The 24,826-nt window shown below is 45.4% G+C and overlaps 1 protein-coding gene across 1 annotated transcript in view; it reads right to left on the reverse strand.

The window, feature by feature from the left end:
- Positions 1-275: 275 nt before the first annotated feature.
- The window catches only part of dapk1 (death-associated protein kinase 1), a 185,911-nt gene continuing 161,360 nt past the window's right edge, over positions 276-24,826 (reverse strand). Inside the window, 9 exon segments of the mRNA XM_064937941.1 lie at positions 276-1,755; positions 3,773-3,829; positions 3,831-3,953; positions 3,956-3,991; positions 4,690-4,878; positions 7,395-7,583; positions 13,940-14,199; positions 15,251-15,448; positions 16,196-16,381. Of these exon segments, the coding sequence (XP_064794013.1) occupies positions 862-1,755; positions 3,773-3,829; positions 3,831-3,953; positions 3,956-3,991; positions 4,690-4,878; positions 7,395-7,583; positions 13,940-14,199; positions 15,251-15,448; positions 16,196-16,381 (2,132 nt within the window). The 3' untranslated portion in view covers positions 276-861.

Here is a 24,826-nt window from a genome sequence, read left to right on the forward strand (position 1 = left end):
GGAGGACAGGAGAAGGAGAGGAGGACAGGAGGAGGAGGAGGAGAGGACAGGAGAAAAAGGAGGAGAGGACAGGAGGAGGAGGAGAGGAGGAGGAGGAGAGGAGGACAGGAGAAGGGGGAGAGGGGGACAGGAGGAGGGGGAGAGGGGGACAGGAGGACAGGAGGAGGAGGAGAGGGGGACAGGAGGAGGAGGAGAGGAGGACAGGAGGAGGAGGAGAGGGGAGGAGGACAGGAGGAGGAGGAGAGGGAGGGAGGAGGAGGAGGGGGAGGGGGGGAGAGGAGGACAGGAGAAGGGGGAGAGGGGGACAGGAGGAGGAGGAGAGGAGGACAGGAGGAGGAGGAGAGGAGGACAGGAGGAGGAGGAGAGGAGGACAGGAGGAGGAGGAGAGGAGGACAGGAGGAGGAGGAGAGGAGGACAGGAGGAGGAGGAGAGGAGGACAGGAGGAGGAGGAGGAGAGGACAGGAGGAGACTAGGAGAAGAGAGGAGGGGAGCCATATGGATACTGGATGTGCACAGAGCATCAGTCTCACAGAGCATCAGTGACCTAGGGGTTAACAGGAAAGAACTAACACTAAACCCTGGGAAAGATTAGATTGCACATGGTGTTGGTTGGTTCGTCAGCCCTAGTTCGCCCAGCCTCACTCTGAGGACAGGACACAGTTAGTTTCCCCACTCTGATCTAGGATCAGTTTCTAATCTTCTCCCCTGGTGGGCCAGATCAGGATGAGCGGAAGCTGTTCTGATCCAGGACATGGTGTGTATTCAATAGCGCACACTGAAGCAAAATGTTTTGCAACGGAAAAAGTAAACCCCGTTCAGGTTTGTCCCTGTGTTTCTTGGTTCCCAGGGATTACACCCGTCTCATCGGGAGATGACTGAGCTGATGGAGTTGTAGGAGGTGCCACCGTTACAGGCTCTTCCCCTTCCCCTAGCCACACCCTCTACGTTGACCCTGAAGACAGGCGAGGTCTTTAACAGGAAGTCAGCAGCGTCACGCCTCCCCAACTCACGCAGCTTCCACATCAACAACCCCACCGTGCTGTCTGGACGGGCTGACCAATCCAGGAGCAGCGCTGCCGTGGGGCTGGCCAGGAGGGCGGGGTCATTGTCTGGGGCAGGGCCCCCATTGATTGGGGTCCCGTTGGGGGTGGAGCTGTGTTTGGCCACCAGGTAGGTGAGACCCAGGTTCATAGCCAGCAGACACCAGTCCTTCCCCAGCGCATCAGGAGGGTCTAAAAGACGACACAGCTTCCTCCTGGCCAGCAGGCTGACCTCTGAGATGTGGACATCTGCACACAGACTACCCTGACTATAGACTTCAGTACAGCCCAAGGCGAGGATACTGCTGAAGCTCTCCCTGTACCCCCCCATGGTGTTGGTGAGGCTGGTCTCTCTCTGGGTCTGAGCCTTCAGGAAGTCTTTAGGCTGGTAGATCATAACGGGACCGTGATGCTCTCTGAGCTGCTGGGGGCTGAGGTAGTACCGGGCGCTGAGGAGGCCAGGGAGGGTGGAGGACAGGAGCGACTCTGTGATGGTAACCATGGTGTCCAGGAGGGTGTAACACTTGGCCCGTTCGCTGTCGTGACCTCTGACCTGAATCTCCACCCCTTGGCCGTGGTTGACCAATAGGATCATGGCCTCCGCTCCGCCTTGGCTCACCTTTGCCCCATTGGTCCAGAGGCGGATGTCTCCGTCAGGCCCCTCCCCTGTGTCGTCCTCAGGGCGCTGCTGGTGGCTCCAGCGACACAGGTTCACCTGGAGGTCAGAGGTCAGGAAACATGACAACAGCATACTATTCATTCTGGGAGAAGAAACATACTCCAGAGCATCCCAGATGGCAGCATATTCAATAGGGACTGGGGAGTCATTCAGACAGTATTGATAAGGACTGGGGAGTCATTCAGACAGTATTGATAAGGACTGGGGAGTCATTCAGACAGTATTGATAAGGACTGGGGAGTCATTCAGACAGTATTGATAAGGACTGGGGAGTCATTCAGACAGTATTGATAAGGACTGGGGAGTCATTCAGACAGTATTGATAGGGACTGGGGAGTCATTCAGACAGTATTGATAGGGACTGGGGAGTCATTCAGACAGTATTGATAAGGACTGGGGAGTCATTCAGACAGTATTGATAAGGACTGGGGAGTCATTCAGACAGTATTGATAAGGACTGGGGAGTCATTCAGACAGTATTGATAAGGACTGGGGAGTCATTCAGACAGTATTGATAAGGACTGGGGAGTCATTCAGACAGTATTGATAGGGACTGGGGAGTCATTCAGACAGTATTGATAAGGACTGGGGAGTCATTCAGACAGTATTGATAAGGACTGGGGAGTCATTCAGACAGTATTGATAAGGACTGGGGAGTCATTCAGACAGTATTGATAAGGACTGGGGAGTCATTCAGACAGTATTGATAGGGACTGGGGAGTCATTCAGACAGTATTGATAAGGACTGGGGAGTCATTCAGACAGTATTGATAAGGACTGGGGAGTCATTCAGACAGTATTGATAAGGACTGGGGAGTCATTCAGACAGTATTGATAAGGACTGGGGAGTCATTCAGACAGTATTGATAAGGACTGGGGAGTCATTCAGACAGTATTGATAAGGACTGGGGAGTCATTCAGACAGTATTGATAAGGACTGGGGAGTCATTCAGACAGTATTGATAAGGACTGGGGAGTCATTCAGACAGTATTGATAGGGACTGGGGAGTCATTCAGACAGTATTGATAAGGACTGGGGAGTCATTCAGACAGTATTGATAAGGACTGGGGAGTCATTCAGACAGTATTGATAAGGACTGGGGAGTCATTCAGACAGTATTGATAGGGACTGGGGGAGTCATTCAGACAGTATTGATAAGGACTGGGGAGTCATTCAGACAGTATTGATAGGGACTGGGGAGTCATTCAGACAGTATTGATAAGGACTGGGGAGTCATTCAGACAGTATTGATAAGGACTGGGGAGTCTGGGGAGTCATTCAGACAGTATTGATAAGGACTGGGGAGTCATTCAGACAGTATTGATAAGGACTGGGGAGTCATTCAGACAGTATTGATAAGGACTGGGGAGTCATTCAGACAGTATTGATAAGGACTGGGGAGTCATTCAGACAGTATTGATAAGGACTGGGGAGTCATTCAGACAGTATTGATAAGGACTGGGGAGTCATTCAGACAGTATTGATAAGGACTGGGGAGTCATTCAGACAGTATTGATAAGGACTGGGGAGTCATTCAGACAGTATTGATAAGGACTGGGGAGTCATTCAGACAGTATTGATAAGGACTGGGGAGTCATTCAGACAGTATTGATATTCAGACAGGACTGGGGAGTCATTCAGACAGTATTGATAAGGACTGGGGAGTCATTCAGACAGTATTGATAAGGACTGGGGAGTCATTCAGACAGTATTGATAAGGACTGGGGAGTCATTCAGACAGTATTGATAAGGACTGGGGAGTCATTCAGACAGTATTGATAAGGACTGGGGAGTCATTCAGACAGTATTGATAAGGACTGGGGAGTCATTCAGACAGTATTGATAAGGACTGGGGAGTCATTCAGACAGTATTGATAAGGACTGGGGAGTCATTCAGACAGTATTGATAAGGACTGGGGAGTCATTCAGACAGTATTGATAAGGACTGGGGAGTCATTCAGACAGTATTGATAGGGACTGGGGAGTCATTCAGACTGTATTGATAAGGACTGGGGAGTCATTCAGACAGTATTGATGAATCAAAGCATGTACCTGTAGCTTGTGGAACAGTCCACAGGGGAAAGGTGTGAGGTGTTCAGCAGGAACCAGTCATGACCCCTCCGTAGATCAGGACATCGTCCTCCTCCTCTTCCTCCGTCCAGGAGTGGTGGAGAGTGTTGGTCTTGATCAGGGCGGGGACATCCACCATGCCAGGGTTGGTCAGGTCACGGGAGTCACGCACATTGATATGACGTCCATGGCATCCAGCACCTGTCGTAAGAGAGGATTAGCATGGACGCATTCAATGTCTTCCTGTGGGAGATGCTAACGTGTTGCATTGTGTTATACTTGATGGTATACAACTATGCATGCCCAGCTTGTGTTAGCATGGTCATTAAGTGTGACATGTTTTCCTATGGGAGATGCTAACATGTTGCATTGTGGTATACTTGACGGTATACACCTATGCATGCCCAGCTTGTGTTAGCATGGTCGCTAAGTGTGACATGTTTTCCTATGGGAGATGCTAACATGTTGCATTGTGGTATACTTGACGGTATACACCTATGCATGCCCAGCTTGTGTTAGCATGGTCGCTAAGTGTGACATGTTTTCCTATGGGAGATGCTAACATGTTGCATTGTGGTATACTTGACGTATACACCTATGCATGCCCAGCTTGTGTTAGCATGGTCGCTAAGTTTTCCTATGGGAGATGCTAACATGTTGCATTGTGGTATACTTGACGTATACACCTATGCATGCCCAGCTTGTGTTAGCATGGTCGCATTGATAAGGACTGGGGAGTAAGTGTGACATGTTTTCCTATGGGAGATGCTAACATGTTGCATTGTGGTATACTTGACGTATACACCTATGCATGCCCAGCTTGTGTTAGCATGGTCTCTAAGTTTTCCTATGGGAGATGCTAACAGTTCCCCGTCTTAGTAATGATGACTGTCTCTGACCTGTAGCAGTTCGTCCACGTCGCTCTCTGGGGCCAGAGCCTGTATCTCCTCTAGTCTGTAGCGCCCCCTGTAGTGGTGGATGGCTTTAGGCGTGTCCACAGAGAGGAGGCGGGCTAACACCCCACTACACAGCCAGCGAGGCTCCAACACCATCACATCCTGCACCGTCTCACTCTGCATCAGGTTGATCTGTTTGGAGGACGGGGAAGAGAGAGAGATGGACACAAAATGAGGGAGAGAAAGCACGGGGGAGAGAGAGATGTATAGTCACAAATAAATTGTCCATAGTTTTTTTTTTCTTTTCATACCTTTATTTAACCAGGCAAGTCAGTTAAGAACAAATTCTTATTTTCAATGACGGCCTGGGAACAGTGGGTTAACTGCCTATTCAGGGGCAGAACGACAGATTTGTACCTTGTCAGCTCGGGGATTTGAACTTGCAACCTTTTGGTTACTAGTCCAACGCTCTAACCACTAGGCTACCCTGCCGCCCCTAGTTAAGGGTGGCATGTAAAAATCTTCCCAGTGTGAAATAGTTCCCGATCATTGTGAATGAACTGGGATGACGTTACAATAACTGCTCGTGCGTCTCCATGTGATTGGCTGATATCTCTCCCACCGTCCCTGAACCAAGGTTCAGTACCATGTAGGTAGAAGGAACCAAGGTTCAGCACCATGTAGGTAGAAGGAACCAAGGTTCAGTACCATGTAGGTAGAAGGATCCAAGGTTCAGCACCAAGTAGGTAGAAAGAACCAAGGTTCAGTACCATGTAGGTAGAAGGATCCAATGTTCAGCACCAAGTAGGTAGAAAGAACCAAGGTTCAGTACCATGTAGGTAGAAGGAACCAAGGTTCAGCACCATGTAGGTAGAAGGAACCAAGGTTCAGTACCATGTAGGTAGAAGGATCCAAGGTTCAGCACCAAGTAGGTAGAAGGAACCAAGGTTCAGCACCAAGTAGGTAGAAGGAACCAAGGTTCAGCACCAAGTAGGTAGAAAGAACCAAGGTTCAGTACCATGTAGGTAGAAGGAACCAAGGTTCAGCACCAAGTAGGTAGAAGGAACCAAGGTTCAGCACCAAGTAGGTAGAAAGAACCAAGGTTCAGTACCATGTAGGTAGAAGGAACCAAGGTTCAGCACCAAGTAGGTAGAAAGAACCAAGGTTCAGTACCATGTAGGTAGAAGGATCCAAGGTTCAGTACCATGTAGGTAGAAGGAACCAAGGTTCCGCACCAAGTAGGTAGAAAGAACCAAGGTTCAGTACCATGTAGGTAGAAGGAACCAAGGTTCAGTACCATGTAGGTAGAAGGATCCACGGTTCAGCACCATGTAGGTAGAAGGAACCAAGGTTCAGCACCATGTAGGTAGAAGGATCCAAGGTTCAGCACCATGTAGGTAGAAGGAACCAAGGTTCAGCACCAAGTAGAGAGAAAGAACCAAGGTTCAGTACCATGTAGGTAGAAGGAACCAAGGTTCAGTACCAAGTAGGTAGAAAGAACCAAGGTTCAGCACCATGTAGGTAGAAGGAACCAATTTTGTTGGTCTAATATGATGAGGAAACTGAACTTCCTAACCTCCTGCCAACGTATGACCATGTTAAAGACACATATTTCCCTCAGATTACACAGACCCACAAAGTATTCAAAAACAAATCCAATTGTGATGAAATTCCACAGTGCGACTTCACAGCAGCAAGATTTGTGACCTGTTGCCACAAGAAAAGGTCAACCAGTGAAGAACAAACTCCATTGTAAATACAACCCATATTTATATTTCTTATTTTCCCTTTAACTATTTGCACATCGTTACAACACTGTATATAGACATAATATGACATTTGAAATGTGTTTATTGTTTTGGAACAGTAATATTTACTGTTCACTATTGTTTATTTCACTTTTGTTTATTATCTATTTCACTTGCTTTGGCAATGTAAACATATGTTTCCCATGAGAATAAAGTCCTTCAATTGAATTGAGTGAGAGAGAGATGGATAGAGCAAGAGAGAGATGGAGAGAGAGAGACAGAGAGAGAGAGAGAGAGAGAGAGAGAGAGAGAGAGAGAGAGAGAGAGAGAGAGAGAGAGAGAGAGAAGAGTAAGAATGAATGAAGTTAGCATATCAAATATAATCTGGTATTGAATTGCGTGAAGTACAAGGCAGGACAGACAATCACTGTTTCCAGAAGGAGGAGCACACTGCTAAACAGTGACACCTGGTGGCAGGAACCAGAACCTCACAACACAGACACTGAATAGAGGAGTATCCTGGGTTGAATACGGATCCTTGACACTATTTGAGGTGCACTCGACTTACGTTGAAGTTCGGACGTTTGTATAATAGGGTGTGTGTGTACCTCTCCATGCTGTGGAGCTGCTGTGTGTGTGTGTGTGTGTGTGTGTGTGTGTGTGTGTGTGTGTGTGTGTGTGTGTGTGTGTGTGTGTGTGTGTGTGTGTGTGTGTGTGTGTGTGTGTGTGTGTACCTCTCCCATGCTGTGGAGCTGCTGTGTGTGTGTGTGTGTGTGTGTGTGTGTGTGTGTGTACCTCTCCATGCTGTGGAGCTGCTGTGTGTGTGTGTGTGTGTGTGTGTGTGTGTGTGTGTGTGTGTGTGTGTCTCCCATGCTGTGGAGCTGCTGTGTGTGTGTGTGTGTGTGTGTGTGTACCTCTCCATGCTGTGGAGCTGCTGTGTGTGTGTGTGTGTGTGTGTACCTCTCCCATGCTGTGGAGCTGCTGTGCGACCCCTCGGAGGTGCTCCTCGCTGACCAGTGGGTTGATGTGTTCCTGGACATCAGAGACAAACTGTTGCCATGACGTCAGCTGGTTAGGGCCACTCATTTTCCTCCAGGAGGGCAGGGTCGAGACCAGACACTCTGAAAGGGCCGACATGGGACTACAGGTCTGTCAGAGAGAGGGCAGAGAGAGGGACTTAACAAATTTGACCCTAATAACTACCGTGGGATATGCGTCAAAAGAAACCTTGGGAAAATCCTCTGCGTTATCATTAACAGCAGACTCATACATCTACTCAGCCAAAACAATGTACTGAGCAAATGTCAAATTGGCTTCTTACCAAATTAGCGTACAACAGACCACGTATTCACCCTGCACAGCCTAATTGGCAAACAAACTAAACGAGTCATTCTCATTCTCATTCCACGTTGATTTCAAAAAACCTTTTGGACTCAATGTGTCATAAGTCCCATTTCTCTAAAGACAAATAATACCAAAAACAAGGTAGGCTTCTGTTGCAACATTGTAGCCAACATCACCAGCATTGCTATGGAAATAAGTACATTAACACCCTCAACCAGCAGCTGGTCATGATGTCCTCTGCATCTAGAGAACATGTCCACCAGCTTGCTACAACAAAGGCAGAACCTGAGACCAGCATGGCCTCCATCACACAGCCCGATGACACTGCACCAGCCTTCCTGTCTGCTCCAGCCCAGGTTAGCCAACCAGCCTCCCAGTCTGCTCCAGCCCAGGTCAGCCAACCAGCCTCCCAGTCTGCTCCAGCCCAGGTCAGCCAACCAGCCTCCCAGTCTGCTCCAGCCCAGGTCAGCCAACCAGCCTCCCAGTCTGCTCCAGCCCAGGTCAAACCAACCAGCCTCCCAGTCTGCTCAAGTCCCAGGTCAGCTGCAAGGTCAGCCAGCCTCCCAGTCTGCTCCAGCCCAGGTTAGCCAACCAGCCTCCCAGTCTGCTCAAGCCCAGAATACCAGCCTCCCAGTCTGCTCAAGCCCAGGTTAGCCAACCAGCCTACCAGTCTGCTCCAGCCCAGAATACCAGCCTCCCAGTCTGCTCCAGCCCAGGTCAACCTTTCAGTCTGCTCCAGCCCAGGTCAACCTCTCAATCTGCTCCAACCCAGGTCAACCTCCCAGTCTGCTCCAGCCCAGGTCAACCTACCAGCCTTCCTGTCTGCTCCAGCCCAGGTCAACCTCCCAGTCTGCTTCAGCCCAGGTCAACCTCCCAGTCTGCTTCAGCCCAGGTCAGAATACCAGCCTCCCAGTCTGCTTCAGCCCAGGTCAACCTCCCAGTCTGCTTCAGCCCAGGTCAGAATAACAGCCTCCCAGTCTGCTCCAGCACAGTCTGCTCCAGCCCAGGTCAACCTCCCAGTCTGCTTCAGCCCAGGTCAACCTCCCAGTCTGCTTCAGCCCAGGTCAGAATAACAGCCTCCCAGTCTGCTCCACCCAAACAACTACCCACAACTGCAATCTTTATCGATTAAAATGGGAAGCTCTTGGTCAGGAGAGATGATTCCCTGGACACCTGGTGTATAAGTTCTGGTGTCCTACAACTGACAGTGCAATGCAGCTACTCAGTCAAACCAGGATTGACACCCCTGATAACATCATCATCACCACACTGGGCACAAACAACCTTCCTGCCAAAGGTGAAAATGTATCTGGGGCAGTGAGAAGAGTGGCAGAATGGGCACACGCTATGTTCCCAACAACCAATATAGATTTATCTACCCTCCTACCAAGAAAAGACTTCCCAGGACAGTTAATCAACAAAATAAATCACATTTAATTGGTCACATACACATTGTTAGCAGATGTTAATGCGAGTGTAGCGAAATGCTTGTGCTTCTAGTTCCGACAATAATATATTCTAGTTCCGGCAAATATCAATTAATCGAACAATTTCACAACAACTACCTTATACACACAAGTGTAAAGGAATGAATAAGAATATGTACATAGAAATATATGGATGAGCGATGGCCGAACGGCATAGGCAAGATGCAGTAGATGGTATAGAATACAGTATATACATATGAGATGAGTAGTGTAGGGTATGTCAACATTATATAAAGTGGCATAATTTAAAGTGACTAGTGATATATTTTTTACATTATTAAAGTGGCTCAGCATTTAACACCATAGTACCCTCCAAACTCGTCATTAAGTGCTTCGTTGTGGAGATTCCAAAGCGAGAACAAGTTCTGAGCCTGACTACACTGATGAGGGAAGTAACCTCCACATATTTGGACACCCCACCTTGTACAGCAGCTCTATTATAACTAATAGAAACAGTCCTGACCACCCTCCTTGTACAGCAGCCCTATTATAACTAATAGAAACAGTCCTGACCACCCTCCTTGTACAGCAGCCCTATTATAACTAATAGAAACAGTCCTGACCACCCTCCTTGTACAGCAGCCCTATTATAACTAATAGAAACAGTCCTGACCACCCTCCTTGTACAGCAGCCCTATTATAACTAATAGAAACAGTCCTGACCACCCTCCTTGTACAGCAGCCCTATTATAACTAATAGAAACAGTCCTGACCACCCTCCTTGTACAGCAGCCCTATTATAACTAATAGAAACAGTCCTGACCACCCTCCTTGTACAGCAGCCCTATTATAACTAATAGAAACAGTCCTGACCACCCTCCTTGTACAGCAGCTCTATTATAACTAATAGAAACAGTCCTGACCACCCTCCTTGTACAGCAGCTCTATTATAACTAATAGAAACAGTCCTGACCACCCTCCTTGTACAGCAGCCCTATTATAACTAATAGAAACAGTCCTGACCACCCTCCTTGTACAGCAGCTCTATTATAACTAATAGAAACAGTCCTGACCACCCTCCTTGTACAGCAGCCCTATTATAACTAATAGAAACAGTCCTGACCACCCTCCTTGTACAGCAGCCCTATTATAACTAATAGAAACAGTCCTGACCACCCTCCTTGTACAGCAGCCCTATTATAACTAATAGAAACAGTCCTGACCAAATACTGAACAGAAATGGGAAGGAGTTAGTGCATCTCTGTTGAGCCTTAGGCCTGTACATGCTTAATGGTAGAATAGAGGGGACTCTTTAGGTTATAACTAATACAGTTTACTTACTGCTCAGCTCTTGGGACAAGTGTAGCCCGATTATAACTAATGAAACAGTCCTGATGGTGATGGTACAGTGATGGTGGTATATACTGGTAAGGGTAGTAGGGGTGATGGTGGTACAGCAGTGGTAAGGGTAGTAGGGTGATGGTGGTAAGGGTAGTAGGGGTGATGGTGGTATTATAACTAAGGGTAGTAGGGTGATGGTGGTACAGTAGTTAAGGGTAGTAGGGGAAATGGTCCTACCACCCTCCTTTAAGGGTAGTAGGGTGATGAAACAGTGGTAAGGGTTGTACAGGTGATGGTGGTAACGTAGTGGTAACAGTAGGGACCATCCTGGTACAGCAGCTCTATTATAACTAGTAGGGGTGATGGTGGTACACAGTATTAAACTAGTAGGGTGATGGTGGTAAGGGTAGTAGGGGTGATGGTCCAGACCACCATTGTTGTATGTAGCCCTGGTAAGGGTAGTAGGGTGATGGTGGTACAGTAGTGGTAAACCACAGTAGTAGGGGTGATGGTGGTACAGTAGTGGTAAGGGTAGATCATCCTGATGGTGGTAAGGGTAGTAGGGGTGATGGTGGTACGTAGTGGTAAGGGTAGTAGGGGTGATGGTGGTACGTAGTGGTAAGGGTAGTAGGGGTGATGGTGGTATGTAAGGGAAGTAGGGTGATGGTGGTACGTAGTGGTAAGGGTAGAAGGGGTGATGGTGGTACATAGTGGTAAGGGTAGTAGGGTGATGGTAAGGGTAGTAGGGGTGATGGTGGTACGTAGTGGTAAGGGTAGTAGGGTGATGGTGGTATGTAGTGGTAAGGGTAGTAGGGGTGATGGTGGTACGTAGTGGTAAGGGTAGTAGGGTGATGGTGGTACGTAGTGGTAAGGGTAGTAGGGGTGATTGTGGTATGTAGTGGTAAGGGAAGTAGGGTGATGGTGGTATGTAGTGGTAAGGGTATAAGGGGTGATGATGGTACGTAGTGGTAAGGGTAGTAGGGGTGATGGTGGCACATAGTGGTAAGGGAAGTAGGGTGATGGTGGTACATAGTGGTAAGGGTAGTAGGGGTGATGGTGGTACGTAGTGGTAAGGGTAGTAGGGTGATGGTGGTACGTAGTGGTAAGGGTAGTAGGGGTGATGGTGGTACATAGTGGTAAGGGTAGTAGGGTGATGGTGGTACGTAGTGGTAAGGGTAGTAGGGTGATGGTGGTACGTAGTGGTAAGGGTAGTAGGGTGATGGTGGTACGTAGTGGTAAGGGTAGTAGGGTGATGGTGGTATGTAGTGGTAAGGGTAGTAGGGTGATGGTGGTACGTAGTGGTAAGGGTAGTAGGGGTGATGGTGGTACATAGTGGTAAGGGTAGTAGGGTGATGGTAAGGGTAGTAGGGGTGATGGTGGTACGTAGTGGTAAGGGTAGTAGGGTGATGGTGGTATGTAGTGGTAAGGGTAGTAGGGGTGATGGTGGTATGTAGTGGTAAGGGTAGTAGGGTGATGGTGGTAAGGGTAGTAGGGGTGATGGTGGTATGTAGTGGTAAGGGTAGTAGGGTGATGGTGGTACGTAGTGGTAAGGGTAGTAGGGGTGATGGTGGTATGTAGTGGTAAGGGTAGTAGGGGTGATGGTGGTACGTAGTGGTAAGGGTAGTAGGGTGATGGTGGTATGTAGTGGTAAGGGTAGTAGGGGTGATGGTGGTACGTAGTGGTAAGGGTAGTAGGGTGATGGTGGTAAGGGTAGTAGGGGTGATGGTGGTACGTAGTGGTAAGGGTAGTAGGGGTGATGGTGGTACGTAGTGGTAAGGGTAGTAGGGTGATGGTGGTACGTAGTGGTAAGGGTAGTAAGGGGTGATGGTGGTACGTAGTGGTAAGGGTAGTAGGGGTGATGGTGGTACGTAGTGGTAAGGGTAGTAGGGTGAAGGTGGTGGTGGTGGCTGTAGGGGTGATGGTGGTAGTGGTAGGAGTAGGGGTGATGGTGGTACAGTGGTAAGGGTAGCAAGGGTGATGGTGGTCAGAGTGGTAAGGGTAGTAGGGTGATGGTGGTCAGAGTGGTAAGGGTAGTAGGGTGATGGTGGTATGTAGTGGTAAGGGTAGTAGGGGTGATGGTGGTACGTAGTGGTAAGGGTAGTAGGGGTGATGGTGGTAGAGTGGTAAGGGTAGCAGGGTGATGGTGACGATGTTAAGGGTAGTAGGGGTGATGGTGGTGCGTAGTGGTAAGGGTAGTAGGGTGATTGTGGTACGTAGTGGTAAGGTCAAAGTAGGGTGATGGTGGTAAGGGTTATTAGGTGTCATGGTGTGTAGGAAGGGTAGTAGGGACGATGGTTGGCTGTCATAGTGGTAAGGGTAGTTGGGTGATGGGGTTAAGTAGTGGTAAGGGCTGTCAGGGGTGATGGTGGTGTTATTGGCTGTCAAGAGTAGTAGGAACTTATTGTGGTATTGGTGGTAAGGGTAGTAAGGTGATGGTGGTATTGGCGTCAGAGTGGTAAGGGTAGCAGGGGTGATGTTATTGGTGTCAGGGTAGTAGGGGTGATGGTGGAACGTAGTGTTATTGGCTGTCAGAGGTGATGGGGTACGAGTGGGTAGAGGGTAGTAGTTATGGTGGTAAGGGTAGTAGGGTGATGGTGGTATGTAGTGGTAAGGGTAGTAGGGTGATGGTGGTACATAGTGGTAAGGAAGTAGGGTGATGGTGTCATAGTGGTAGGGTAGTAGGGGTGATGGTGGTACATAGTGGTAAGGGTAGTAGGGTGATTGGTAAGTCAGGTGTAGGGGTGATGGTGGTATTGGCTGTCAAGGGTAGTAGGGTGATGGTGGTATGTAGTGGTAAGGGTATAAGGGGTGATGATGGTACGTAGTGGTAAGGGTAGTAGGGGTGATGGTGGTCGAGTGGTGAACTTAGTAGGGGTGATGGTGGTAAGGGTAGGAGGGGTGATGGTGGTATTGGCTGTGGTAAGGGTAGTAGGGTGATGGTGGTACAGAGTGTAGGAACTAGGGTGATGGTGGCTGTCATAGTGGTAAGGGTAGTAGGGTGATGTTGGTACGTAGTGGTAAGGGTAGTAGGCTGTCAGAGTAGGCTGTCATGTTATTGGCTGTCAGAGTGTAGGAACTTACAGAGACGATGTTATTGGCTGTCAGAGTGTAGGAACTTACAGAGACGATGTTATTGGCTGTCAGAGTGTAGGAACTTACAGAGACGATGTTATTGGCTGTCAGAGTGTAGGAACTTACAGAGACGATGTTATTGGCTGTCAGAGTGTAGGAACTTACAGAGACGATGTTATTGGCTGTCAGAGTGTAGGAACTAACAGAGCCAATGTTATTGGCTGTCAGAGTGTAGGAACTTACAGAGACGATGTTATTGGCTGTCAGAGTGTAGGAACTAACAGAGCCGATGTTATTGGCTGTCAGAGTGTAGGAACTTACAGAGACGATGTTATTGCGTAGTTCCAGCAGGTGGTTCCGGAGCAGTTTGACGTCTTTAGAGGTGGAGGCTCCAGCGTCCATCACAAACAGCCTCTCTGAGATCTGCAGGTCGTTGCCAAACCTGTTCCGGAGCTCCTTGAGTAGAGGCCTCTCCTTGTCGTATCCAAACTCCCCTCCAGCCCCCCGAGGCAGGCAAGCCACGTCAGCATGAGTCCCCACAAGGACTACCGTCAGCGGGCTATGGATGCGACCTCCAAACGCTGGGGACGGACACACTGTGTTACCGGTCAGCTCAACATTCCACTACGGATACTCCAAGCTAAACCTCTATACCTGTAGTCAGATTCCTAACAAACTCATTCAAGCCATGTTCTACTGTATGGATGTAGTCTCTTAAAGCAACACTGAACTGTCTGTCATGTGATGTTCAGAGAGGTTGGAACCATGACAACATAGGAGAGAGGAGATGAGTCCGGAGCGAGAGGTCAAGGGTTAGAGAGGATGAGGGGAATATGACAAGGCAAAGTAGACAGATACTGGATGATTATTTTCTACTAAAAGATATTTGATGATTTGATAAATGACTAGTGAAGGTATAGTGAGTCTATGTGACTGGCTTACAGATGTTATCCTGAGAGACTAACATGTGGAACCAATGTGTGGTCTGACTGAGGGTTAAGGTCAGGAGAACAAGCTGCAGACGCCCTGATGATATGGAGCTGCCTGCCCACCACCTCTACTGACCATCTAGTTATGAGCTTCCAGATCCTGAAACAGACTGGATCTAGAAGCAGTGAAACAGACTGGATCTAGAAGCAGTGAAACAGACTGGATCTAGAAGCAGTGAAACAGACTGGCTCTAGAAGCAGTGAAACAGACTGGATCTAGAAGCAGTGAAACAGACTGAAACAGACTGGATCTAGAAGCAGTGAAACAGACTGGATCTAGAAGCAGTGAAACAGACTGGATCTAGAAGCAGTGAAACAGACTGGCTCTAGAAGCAGTGAAACAGACTGGCTCTAGAAGCAGTGAAACAGACTGGATCTAGAAGCAGTGAAACAGACTGGATCTAGAAGCAGTGAAACAGACTGGCTCTAGAAGCAGTGAAACAGACTGGCTCTAGAAGCAGTGAAACAGACTGGATCTAGATCTGAAACAGACTGGATCTAGAAGCAGTGAAACAGACTGGATCTAGAAGCAGTGAAACAGACTGGCTCTAGAAGCAGTGAAACAGACTGGATCTAGAATATATTTCTTTTTAAATGACTTAACAGGTGCTCTGAGATGATGCAATGAAAAGGGGGTATGTACCTATAGTATCCTGTGGCAGTGTTAAGGCCTTCAACATGTTGAGCCAGTATGTCGCCTGGCTGAGCTGAGTCTCGTAGGGTTCCTCCAGACTGAACAGCACCAGGTGGATGGCTGTAGGGTCGTTGGCAGCAAAGTAGTCGTAAGAACAGTAGTACACAGGGTTACCACTGAACTCCCAAACACTGAAGTCTCCTACACCTAGAGACAGAGAGACAGCCACAGAGACAGTCACAGAGAGACAGACAGAGAGACAGACAGAGAGACAGTCACAGAGAGAGACAGTCACAGAGAGACAGTCACAGAGAGAGACAGTCACAGAGAGAGACAGACAGAGAGACATACACAGAGAGAGACAGACAGAGACAGAGAGAGACAGACAGACACACAGAGAGACAGACAGAGAGACAGTCACAGAGAGAGACAGACAGTCACAGAGAGAGACAGACAGAGAGAGTCACAGAGAGAGATAGAGAGAGAGACAGTCACACAGAGAAACAGACAGAGAGACAGTCACAGAGAGAGACAGACAGAGAGACAGTCACAGAGAGAGACAGACAGAGAGACAGTCACACAGAGAAACAGACAGAGACAGTCACAGAGAGAGACAGACAGAGTGACAGTCACAGAGAGAGATAGAGAGAGTTTAATGAATAGAGCACAAAAAGGTTAAGGGTTAGGGGTTAGAGGAGGATCTTCTATGACTGGAACTCATCTAGTAAAGGTTAGGTCTTAGAGAGAGACAAACTCAGTCACTGGGGACAGACAGGGTGCACGTTTTGAGACAGCCCTAGTACTACACAGCTGACTTCAAAGCTTGATGATGAGTTGATTATTTGAATCAGCTGTGCAGTGCCAGGGCAACAACAAAAACATGCACCCTTTGGGTCCCGAGGACCGAGTTTGGGAAAGGCTGGGTTAGAGGATGGGGGTCAGACTAGTATTCACCATTGATGTTAGTGTTCTGGATGTCGATGGCTCTGGTGGCGAGGTCGTCGGATGAGGAGAGTGCGTTGGTGACGGGGCTGAACACTTCCAGGACTCCCTTGGTCAGGCTGGGCTCAAACATCATACTGCGACTACGTACACAGACGTTCTCACAGCCAGGATACAGGTTGGAGATACTCACGGACACTACAGAGACACACATAATGAATATAGACAGAGACGATCTCACAGCCAGGATACAGGTTGGAGATACTCACGGTCACTACAGAGACAGACACATAATGAATATAGACAGAGACGTTCAGACAGCCAGGATACAGGTTGGAGATACTCACGGACACTACAGAGACACACATAATGAATATAGACAGAGACGTTCTCACAGCCAGGATACAGGTTGGAGATACTCACGGACACTACAGAGACACACATAATGAATATAGACAGAGACGTTCTCACAGCCAGGATACAGGTTGGAGATACTCACGGACACTACAGAGACACACATAATGAATATAGACAGAGACGACAGTCACAGCCAGGATACAGGTTGGAGATACTCACGGACACTACAGAGACACACATAATGAATATAGACAGAGACGTTCTCACAGCCAGGATACAGGTTGAGAGAGACAGACAGGACACTACAGAGACACACATAATGAATATAGACAGAGACGACAGACAGCCAGGATACAGGTTGGAGATACTCACGGACACTACAGAGACACACATAATGAATATAGACAGAGACGTTCTCACAGCCAGGATACAGGTTGAGATACTCACGGACACTACAGAGACACACATAATGAATATAGACAGAGACGTCACAGAGCCAGGATACAGGTTGAGAGACAGTTTCACGGACACTACAGAGACACACATAATGAATATAGACAGAGACGTTCTCACAGCCAGGATACAGGTTGGACGTTAGGTCTTAGAGTGTTTCCCAAACTTGGTCTGGGGAGGAGATACTCACGGACACTACAGAGACACACATAATGAATATAGACAGAGACGTTCTCACAGCCAGGATACAGGTTGGAGATACTCACGGACACTACAGAGACACACATAATGAATATAGACAGAGACGTTCTCACAGCCAGGATACAGGTTGATGAGACACTACTCACGGACACTACAGCCAGGATACAGGTTGACTCACGGACACTACAGAGACACACATAATGAATATAGACAGAGACGTTCTCACAGCCAGGATACAGGTTGGAGATACTCACGGACACTACAGAGACACACATAATGAATATAGACAGAGACGTTCTCACAGCCAGGATACAGGTTGGAGATACTCACGGACACTACAGAGACACACATAATGAATATAGACAGAGACGTTCTCACAGCCAGGATACAGGTTGGAGATACTCACGGACACTACAGAGACACACATAATGAATATAGACAGAGACGTTCTCACAGCCAGGATACAGGTTGGAGATACTCACGGACACTACAGAGACACACATAATGAATATAGACAGAGACGTTCTCACAGCCAGGATACAGGTTGGAGATACTCACGGACACTACAGAGACACACATAATGAATATAGACAGAGACGTTCTCACAGCCAGGATACAGGTTGGAGATACTCACGGACACTACAGAGACACACATAATGAATATAGACAGAGACGTTCTCACAGCCAGGATACAGGTTGGAGATACTCACGGACACTACAGAGACACACATAATGAATATAGACAGAGACGTTCTCACAGCCAGGATACAGGTTGGAGACACTCACGGACACTACAGAGACACACATAATGAATATAGACACAGGCGTTCTCCCAGCCAGGATACAGGTTGGAGACCGAAGTCAAGAAGAGACTATAATATATCTAATAATATACGTTGTAACCAGCAGGTGGAGCTGCTACCTCACAGAACAATACATACCCCCAGTAGATATACTGTCTAGATTTACTACACTACACTACTGTCTAGATATACTAAACTACACTAGTGTCTAGATATACTACACTACACTACTGTCTAGATATACTAAACTACCCTAATGTCTAGATATACTACACTACACTACTGTCTAGATTTACTAAACTACACTACTGTCTAGATATACTAAACTACACTACTATCTAGATATACTAAACTACACTACTGTCTAGATATACTACACTACTGTCTAGATATACTAAACTACCCTGATGTCTAGATATACTACACTACACTACTGTCTAGATATACTAAACTACCCTAATGTCTAGATATACTACACTACACTACTGTCTAGATTTACTAAACTACACTACTGTCTAGATTTACTAAACTACACTACTGTCTAGATATACTAAACTACACTACTGTCTAGATATACTACACTACACTACTGTCTAGATATACTAAACTACACTGCTGTCTAGATATACTACACTACACTAATGTCTAGATATACTACACTACACTACTGTCTAGATTTACTAAACTACAATACTGTCTAGATTTACTAAACTACACTACTGTCTAGATTTACTAAACTACACTACTGTCTAGATATACTAAACTACACTTCTGTCTAGATTTACTAAACTAAACCACTGTCTAGATATACTAAACTACACTACAGCCTAGATTTACTAAACTACACTACTTTCTAGATTTACTAAACTAAACCACTGTCTAGATATACTAAACTACACTACTGTCTAGATTTACTAAACTACACTACTGTCTAGATATACTAACCTACACTACTGTCTAGATATACTAAACTACACTACTGTCTAGATATACTACACTACACCACTGTCTAGATATACTAAACTACACTACTGTCTAGATATACTAACCTACACTACTGTCTAGATATACTAAACTACACTACTGTCTAGATATACTAAACTACACTACTGTCTAGATATACTAACCTACACTACTGTCTAGATATACTAAACTACACTACTGTCTAGATATACTAACCTACACTACTGTCTAGATATACTAAACTACACTACTGTCTAGATATACTAACCTACACTACTGTCTAGATATACTAAACTACACCACTGTCTAGATATACTAACCTACACTACTGTCTAGATATACTACACTACACTACTGTCTAGATATACTAAACTACACTACTGTCTAGATATACTACACTACACCACTGTCTAGATATACTAAACTACACTACTGTCTAGATATACTAAACTACACTACTGTCTAGATATACTAACCTACACTACTGTCTAGATATACTAACCTACACTACTGTCTAGATATACTAAACTACACTACTGTCTAGATATACTAACCTACACTACTGTCTATATATACTATACCACTGTCTAGATATACTACACTACACTACTGTCTAGATATACTAAACTACACTACTGTCTAGATATACTACACTACACTACTGTCTAGATATACTAAACTACACTACTGTCTAGATATACTAACCTACACTACTGTCTAGATATACTAAACTACACTAGTGTCTTGATATACTAACCTACACTACTGTCTAGATATACTAACCTACACTACTGTCTAGATATACTAAAATACCATACTGTCTATATATACTATACCACTGTCTAGATATACTAAAATACCATACTGTCTATATATACTATACCACTGTCTAGATATACTACACTACACTACTGTCTAGATATACTAAACTACACTACTGTCTAGATATACTACACTACACTACTGTCTAGATATACTAAACTACACTACTGTCTAGATATACTAACCTACACTACTGTCTAGATATACTAAACTACACTAGTGTCTTGATATACTAACCTACACTACTGTCTAGATATACTAACCTACACTACTGTCTAGATATACTAAAATACCATACTGTCTATATATACTATACCACTGTCTAGATATACTAAACTACTATACTGTCCAGATATACTAAACTTTACCACTGTCTAGGAATACTAAACTACACTACTGTCTAGATTTACTAAACTACACTACTGTCTAGATATACTAACCTACACTACTGTCTAGATATACAAAACTACACTACTGTCTAGATATACTAACCTACACTACTGTCTAGATATACTAACCTACACTACTGTCTAGATATACTAAACTACACTACTGTCTAGATATACTAAACTACACTACTGTCTAGATATACTAAACTACACTACTGTCTAGATATACTAACCTACACTACTGTCTAGATATACTAAACTACACTACTGTCTAGATATACTACACTACACTAATGTCTAGATATACTACACTACACTACTGTCTAGATATACTAACCTACACTACTGTCTAGATATACTACACTACACTACTGTCTAGATATACTAAACTACACTACTGTCTAGATATACTAAACTACACTACTGTCTAGATATACTAAACTACACTACTGTCTAGATATACTAAACTACACTACTGTCTAGATATACTAAACTACACCACTGTCTAGATATACTAAACTACACCACTGTCTAGATATACTAAACTACCATACTGTCTAGATATACTAAACTACACCACTGTCTAGATATACTAAACTACCATACTGTCTAGATATACTAAACTACACTACTGTCTAGATATACTAAACTACACCACTGTCTAGATATACTAAACCTCAGTACTGTCTAGATATACTAAACTACACTACTGTCTAGATATACTAAAATACCATACTGTCTATATATACTATACCACTGTCTAGATATACTAAACTACTATACTGTCCAGATATACTAAACTTTACCACTGTCTAGGAATACTAAACTAAAGGACCATACTGTCTAGATATACTAAACTACACCACTGTCTAGATATACTAAACTACACCACTGTCTAGATATACTAAACTACACTACTGTCTATAAATACTAAACTGAATGACTTTGGCTTCTCTCCCGTCCCGAGGACAAATACTTTCCTCTCGACACAGATTAAATACATGACAGATAGGAGTGGCTCTAGTCCTCAGTAGCTTTCCATGTAAGTTGTCAATGCCAGGAGGGTTATCCTGACATTCTTACAAGTCAATGTGCGGGGGTACAGGCTAGTTGAGGTCATTTGTACATATAGGTAGGGTGAAGTGACTATACATAGATAATAAACAGTAGTACAGGTTATAGGTCATTTGTACATGTAGGTAGGGTGAAGTGACTATACATAGATAATAAACAGTAGTACAGGTTAAAGGTCATTTGTATATGTAGGTAGGGTGAAGTGACTATACATAGATAATAAACAGTAGTACAGGTTAAAGGTCATTTGTATATGTAGGTAGGGTGAAGTGACTATACATAGATAATAAACAGTAGTACAGGTTAAAGGTCATTTGTACATATCAAATCAAAATCAAATCAAATTTTATTTGTCACATACACATGGTTAGTAGATGTTAATGCGAGTGTAGCGAAATGCTTGTCGGAGTCGTTTTTTGGGGTCGCTGCATGCGATCCATTCCGTTGTCCTGTTTGTAAGGCAGAACACAGGATCCGCATAGATAAAAACATATTCTTGGTCGTACTGATGGTGAGTTGACGCTGATCTTATATTCAGTAGTTCTTCTCGACTGTAGTAATGAAACCTAAGATGACCTGGGGTACTAATGTAAGAAATAACACGTAAAAAAAAACAAAAAACTGCATAGTTTCCTAGGAACGGTAGGGTGCGGCCATCTCTGTAAACAGTAGCAGGTTGTGACTTGTACATATAGGTAGGGTGAAGTGACTATACATAGATAATAAACAGTAGTACAGGTTAAAGGTCATTTGTACATATAGGTAGGGTGAAGTGACTATACATAGATAATAAACAGTAGTACAGGTTAAAGGTCATTTGTACATGTAGGTAGGGTGAAGTGACTATACATAGATAATAAACAGTAGTACAGGTTAAAGGTCATTTGTACATATAGGTAGGGTGAAGTGACTATACATAGATAATAAACAGTAGTACAGGTTAAAGGTCATTTGTACATGTAGGTAGGGTGAAGTGACTATACATAGATAATAAACAGTAGTACAGGTTATAGGTCATTTGTATATGTAGGTAGGGGTGAAATGACTATGCATAGATAATAAACAGTAGTACAGGTTAAAGGTCATTTGTACATATAGGTAGGGTGAAGTGACTATACATAGATAATAAACAGTAGTACAGGTTAAAGGTCATTTGTACATATAGGTAGGGTGAAATGACTATGCATAGATAATAAACAGTAGTACAGGTTAAAGGTCATTTGTATATGTAGGTAGGGTGAAGTGACTATACATAGATAATAAACAGTAGTACAGGTTAAAGGTCATTTGTATATGTAGGTAGGGGTGAAGTGACTATACATAGATAATAAACAGTAGTACAGGTTAAAGGTCATTTGTATATGTAGGTAGGGTGAAGTGACTATACATAGATAATAAACAGTAGTACAGGTTATAGGTCATTTGTATATGTAGGTAGGGTGAAGTGACTATACATAGATAATAAACAGCGAGCAGCAGCAGTGTAAAAACAAAAGGGGGGGGTACTGTAATCGTCCGGGTGGCCATTTGATTAATTGTTCAGCAGTCTAATGGCTTGGGGGTGGAAGCTTTTTGGTCTTGGACTTGGCACTCCGGTACCGCTTGCCGTGCGGTAGCAGAGAAAACAGTCTTTGACTTGGGTGACTGGAGTCTCTGACAATTGTATGGCCTTTCCTCTGACACTGCCTATTATAGAGGTCCTGGATGGCAGGAAGCCCCAGTACTGGACCTTACACACTCTGCTTGTTTGATGGTTTATCTGAGGGATTTCTTATCCCACTCCTTGAAAGCGGCAGCTCTAGCCTTTAGCTTGATGTGGATGTTACCTGTAATCCATGGCTTCTGGTTGGGATATGTACGTATGGTCACTGTGGGGACGACGTCGTCAATGCACTTATCGATGAAGCTGATGACTGAGGTGGTGTACTCTTCAATGCCATTGGATGAATCCCAGAACATATTCCAGTCTGTGTTAGCAAAACAGTCCTGTAGTGTAGCATCTGAGTCATCTGACCACTTCCGTATTGAGCGAGTCACTGGTCCTTCCTGCTTTAGTTTTTGTTTGTAAGCAGGAATCAGGAGGATAGAATTGTGGTCAGATTTGTCAAATGGAGGGCGGGGTAGAGCTTTGTATGCATCTCTGTGTGTGGAGTAAAAGTGGTCTAGGATTTTTTTCTCTGGTTGCACATGTGACATGCTGGTAAAAAGTTGGTCAAACTGATTTAAGTGTGGCTGCATTAAAGTCCCGGCCACTAGGAGCGCCGCTTCTGGGTGGTGGTAAATAGACGGCTATGAATAACATAGATGTGAACTCTCTTGGTAGATAGTGTGGTCTACAGCTTATTATGAGGTACTCTACCTCAGGCCTCCTTAATATTAGACATCGAGCAACAGCTGTTACTGACAAAAAGACACAACCCCCACCCCTTGTCTTACCAGACGTAGCTGTTCTGTCCTGCCGATGGAAAACACAGCCAGCTTTTATCTTTAATTAATCCTTCATTATCCATGTCGTTATTCAGCCCCGACTCGGTGAAACATAAGCTATCACAGGTTTTTTTTAAATTGTATTTATTTTATTTAACTAGGCAAGTCAGTTAAGAGCAAATTCTTATTTACAATGACAGCCAACCAAAGGGCAAAATGCCTCCTGCGGGGATGAGGGCCTGAGATTAAAATAAAATAAACAATATACACTGCTCAACAAATTAAAGGGAACACTAAAATAACACATCCTTGAACTGAATGAATGAAATATTCTTATGAAATACTTTTTTTATTTACATAGTTGAATGTGCTGACAACAAAATCACACAAAAATGATCAATGGAAATCAAATTTATCAACCCATGGAGGTCTGGATTTGGAGTCACACTCAAAATTAAAGTGGAAAACCACACTACAGGCTGATCCAACTTGGATGTAATGTCCTTAAAACACGTCAAAATGAGGCTCAGTAGTGTGTGTGGCCTCCACATGCCTGTATGACATCCCTACAATGCCTGGGCATGCTCCTGATGAGGTGGCGGATGGTCTCCTGAGGGATCTACTCCCAGACTTAGACTAAAGCATCCGTCAACTCCTGGACAGTCTGTGGTGCAATGTGGCGTTGGTGGATGGAGCGAGACATGATGTCCCAGATGTGCTCAATTGGATTCAGGTCTGGGGAACGGGTGGGCCAGTCCATAGCATCAATGCCTTCCTCTTGCAGGAACTGCTGACACACTCCAGCCACATGAGGTCTTGCATTAGGAGGAACCCAGGGCCAACAGCACCAGCATATGGTCTCACAAGGGGTCTGAGGATCTCATCTCGGTACCTAATGGCAGTCAGGCTACCTCTGGCAAGCACATGGAGGGCTGTGCGGCCCCCCAAAGAAATGCCACCCCACACCATGACTGACCCACCGCCAAACTGGTCATGCTGGAGGATGTTGCAGGCAGCAGAACGTTCTCCACGGCGTCACCAGACTGTCACATGTGCTCAGTGTGAACCTGCTTTCCTGCACGGTGTTGGGCTGTAAGCACAACCCCCACCTGTGGACGTCGGGCCCTCATACCACCCTCATGGAGTCTGTTTCT

This window comes from Oncorhynchus masou, chromosome 25 (assembly GCF_036934945.1).
Source record: "Oncorhynchus masou masou isolate Uvic2021 chromosome 25, UVic_Omas_1.1, whole genome shotgun sequence".
NCBI lineage: Eukaryota > Metazoa > Chordata > Actinopteri > Salmoniformes > Salmonidae > Oncorhynchus > Oncorhynchus masou.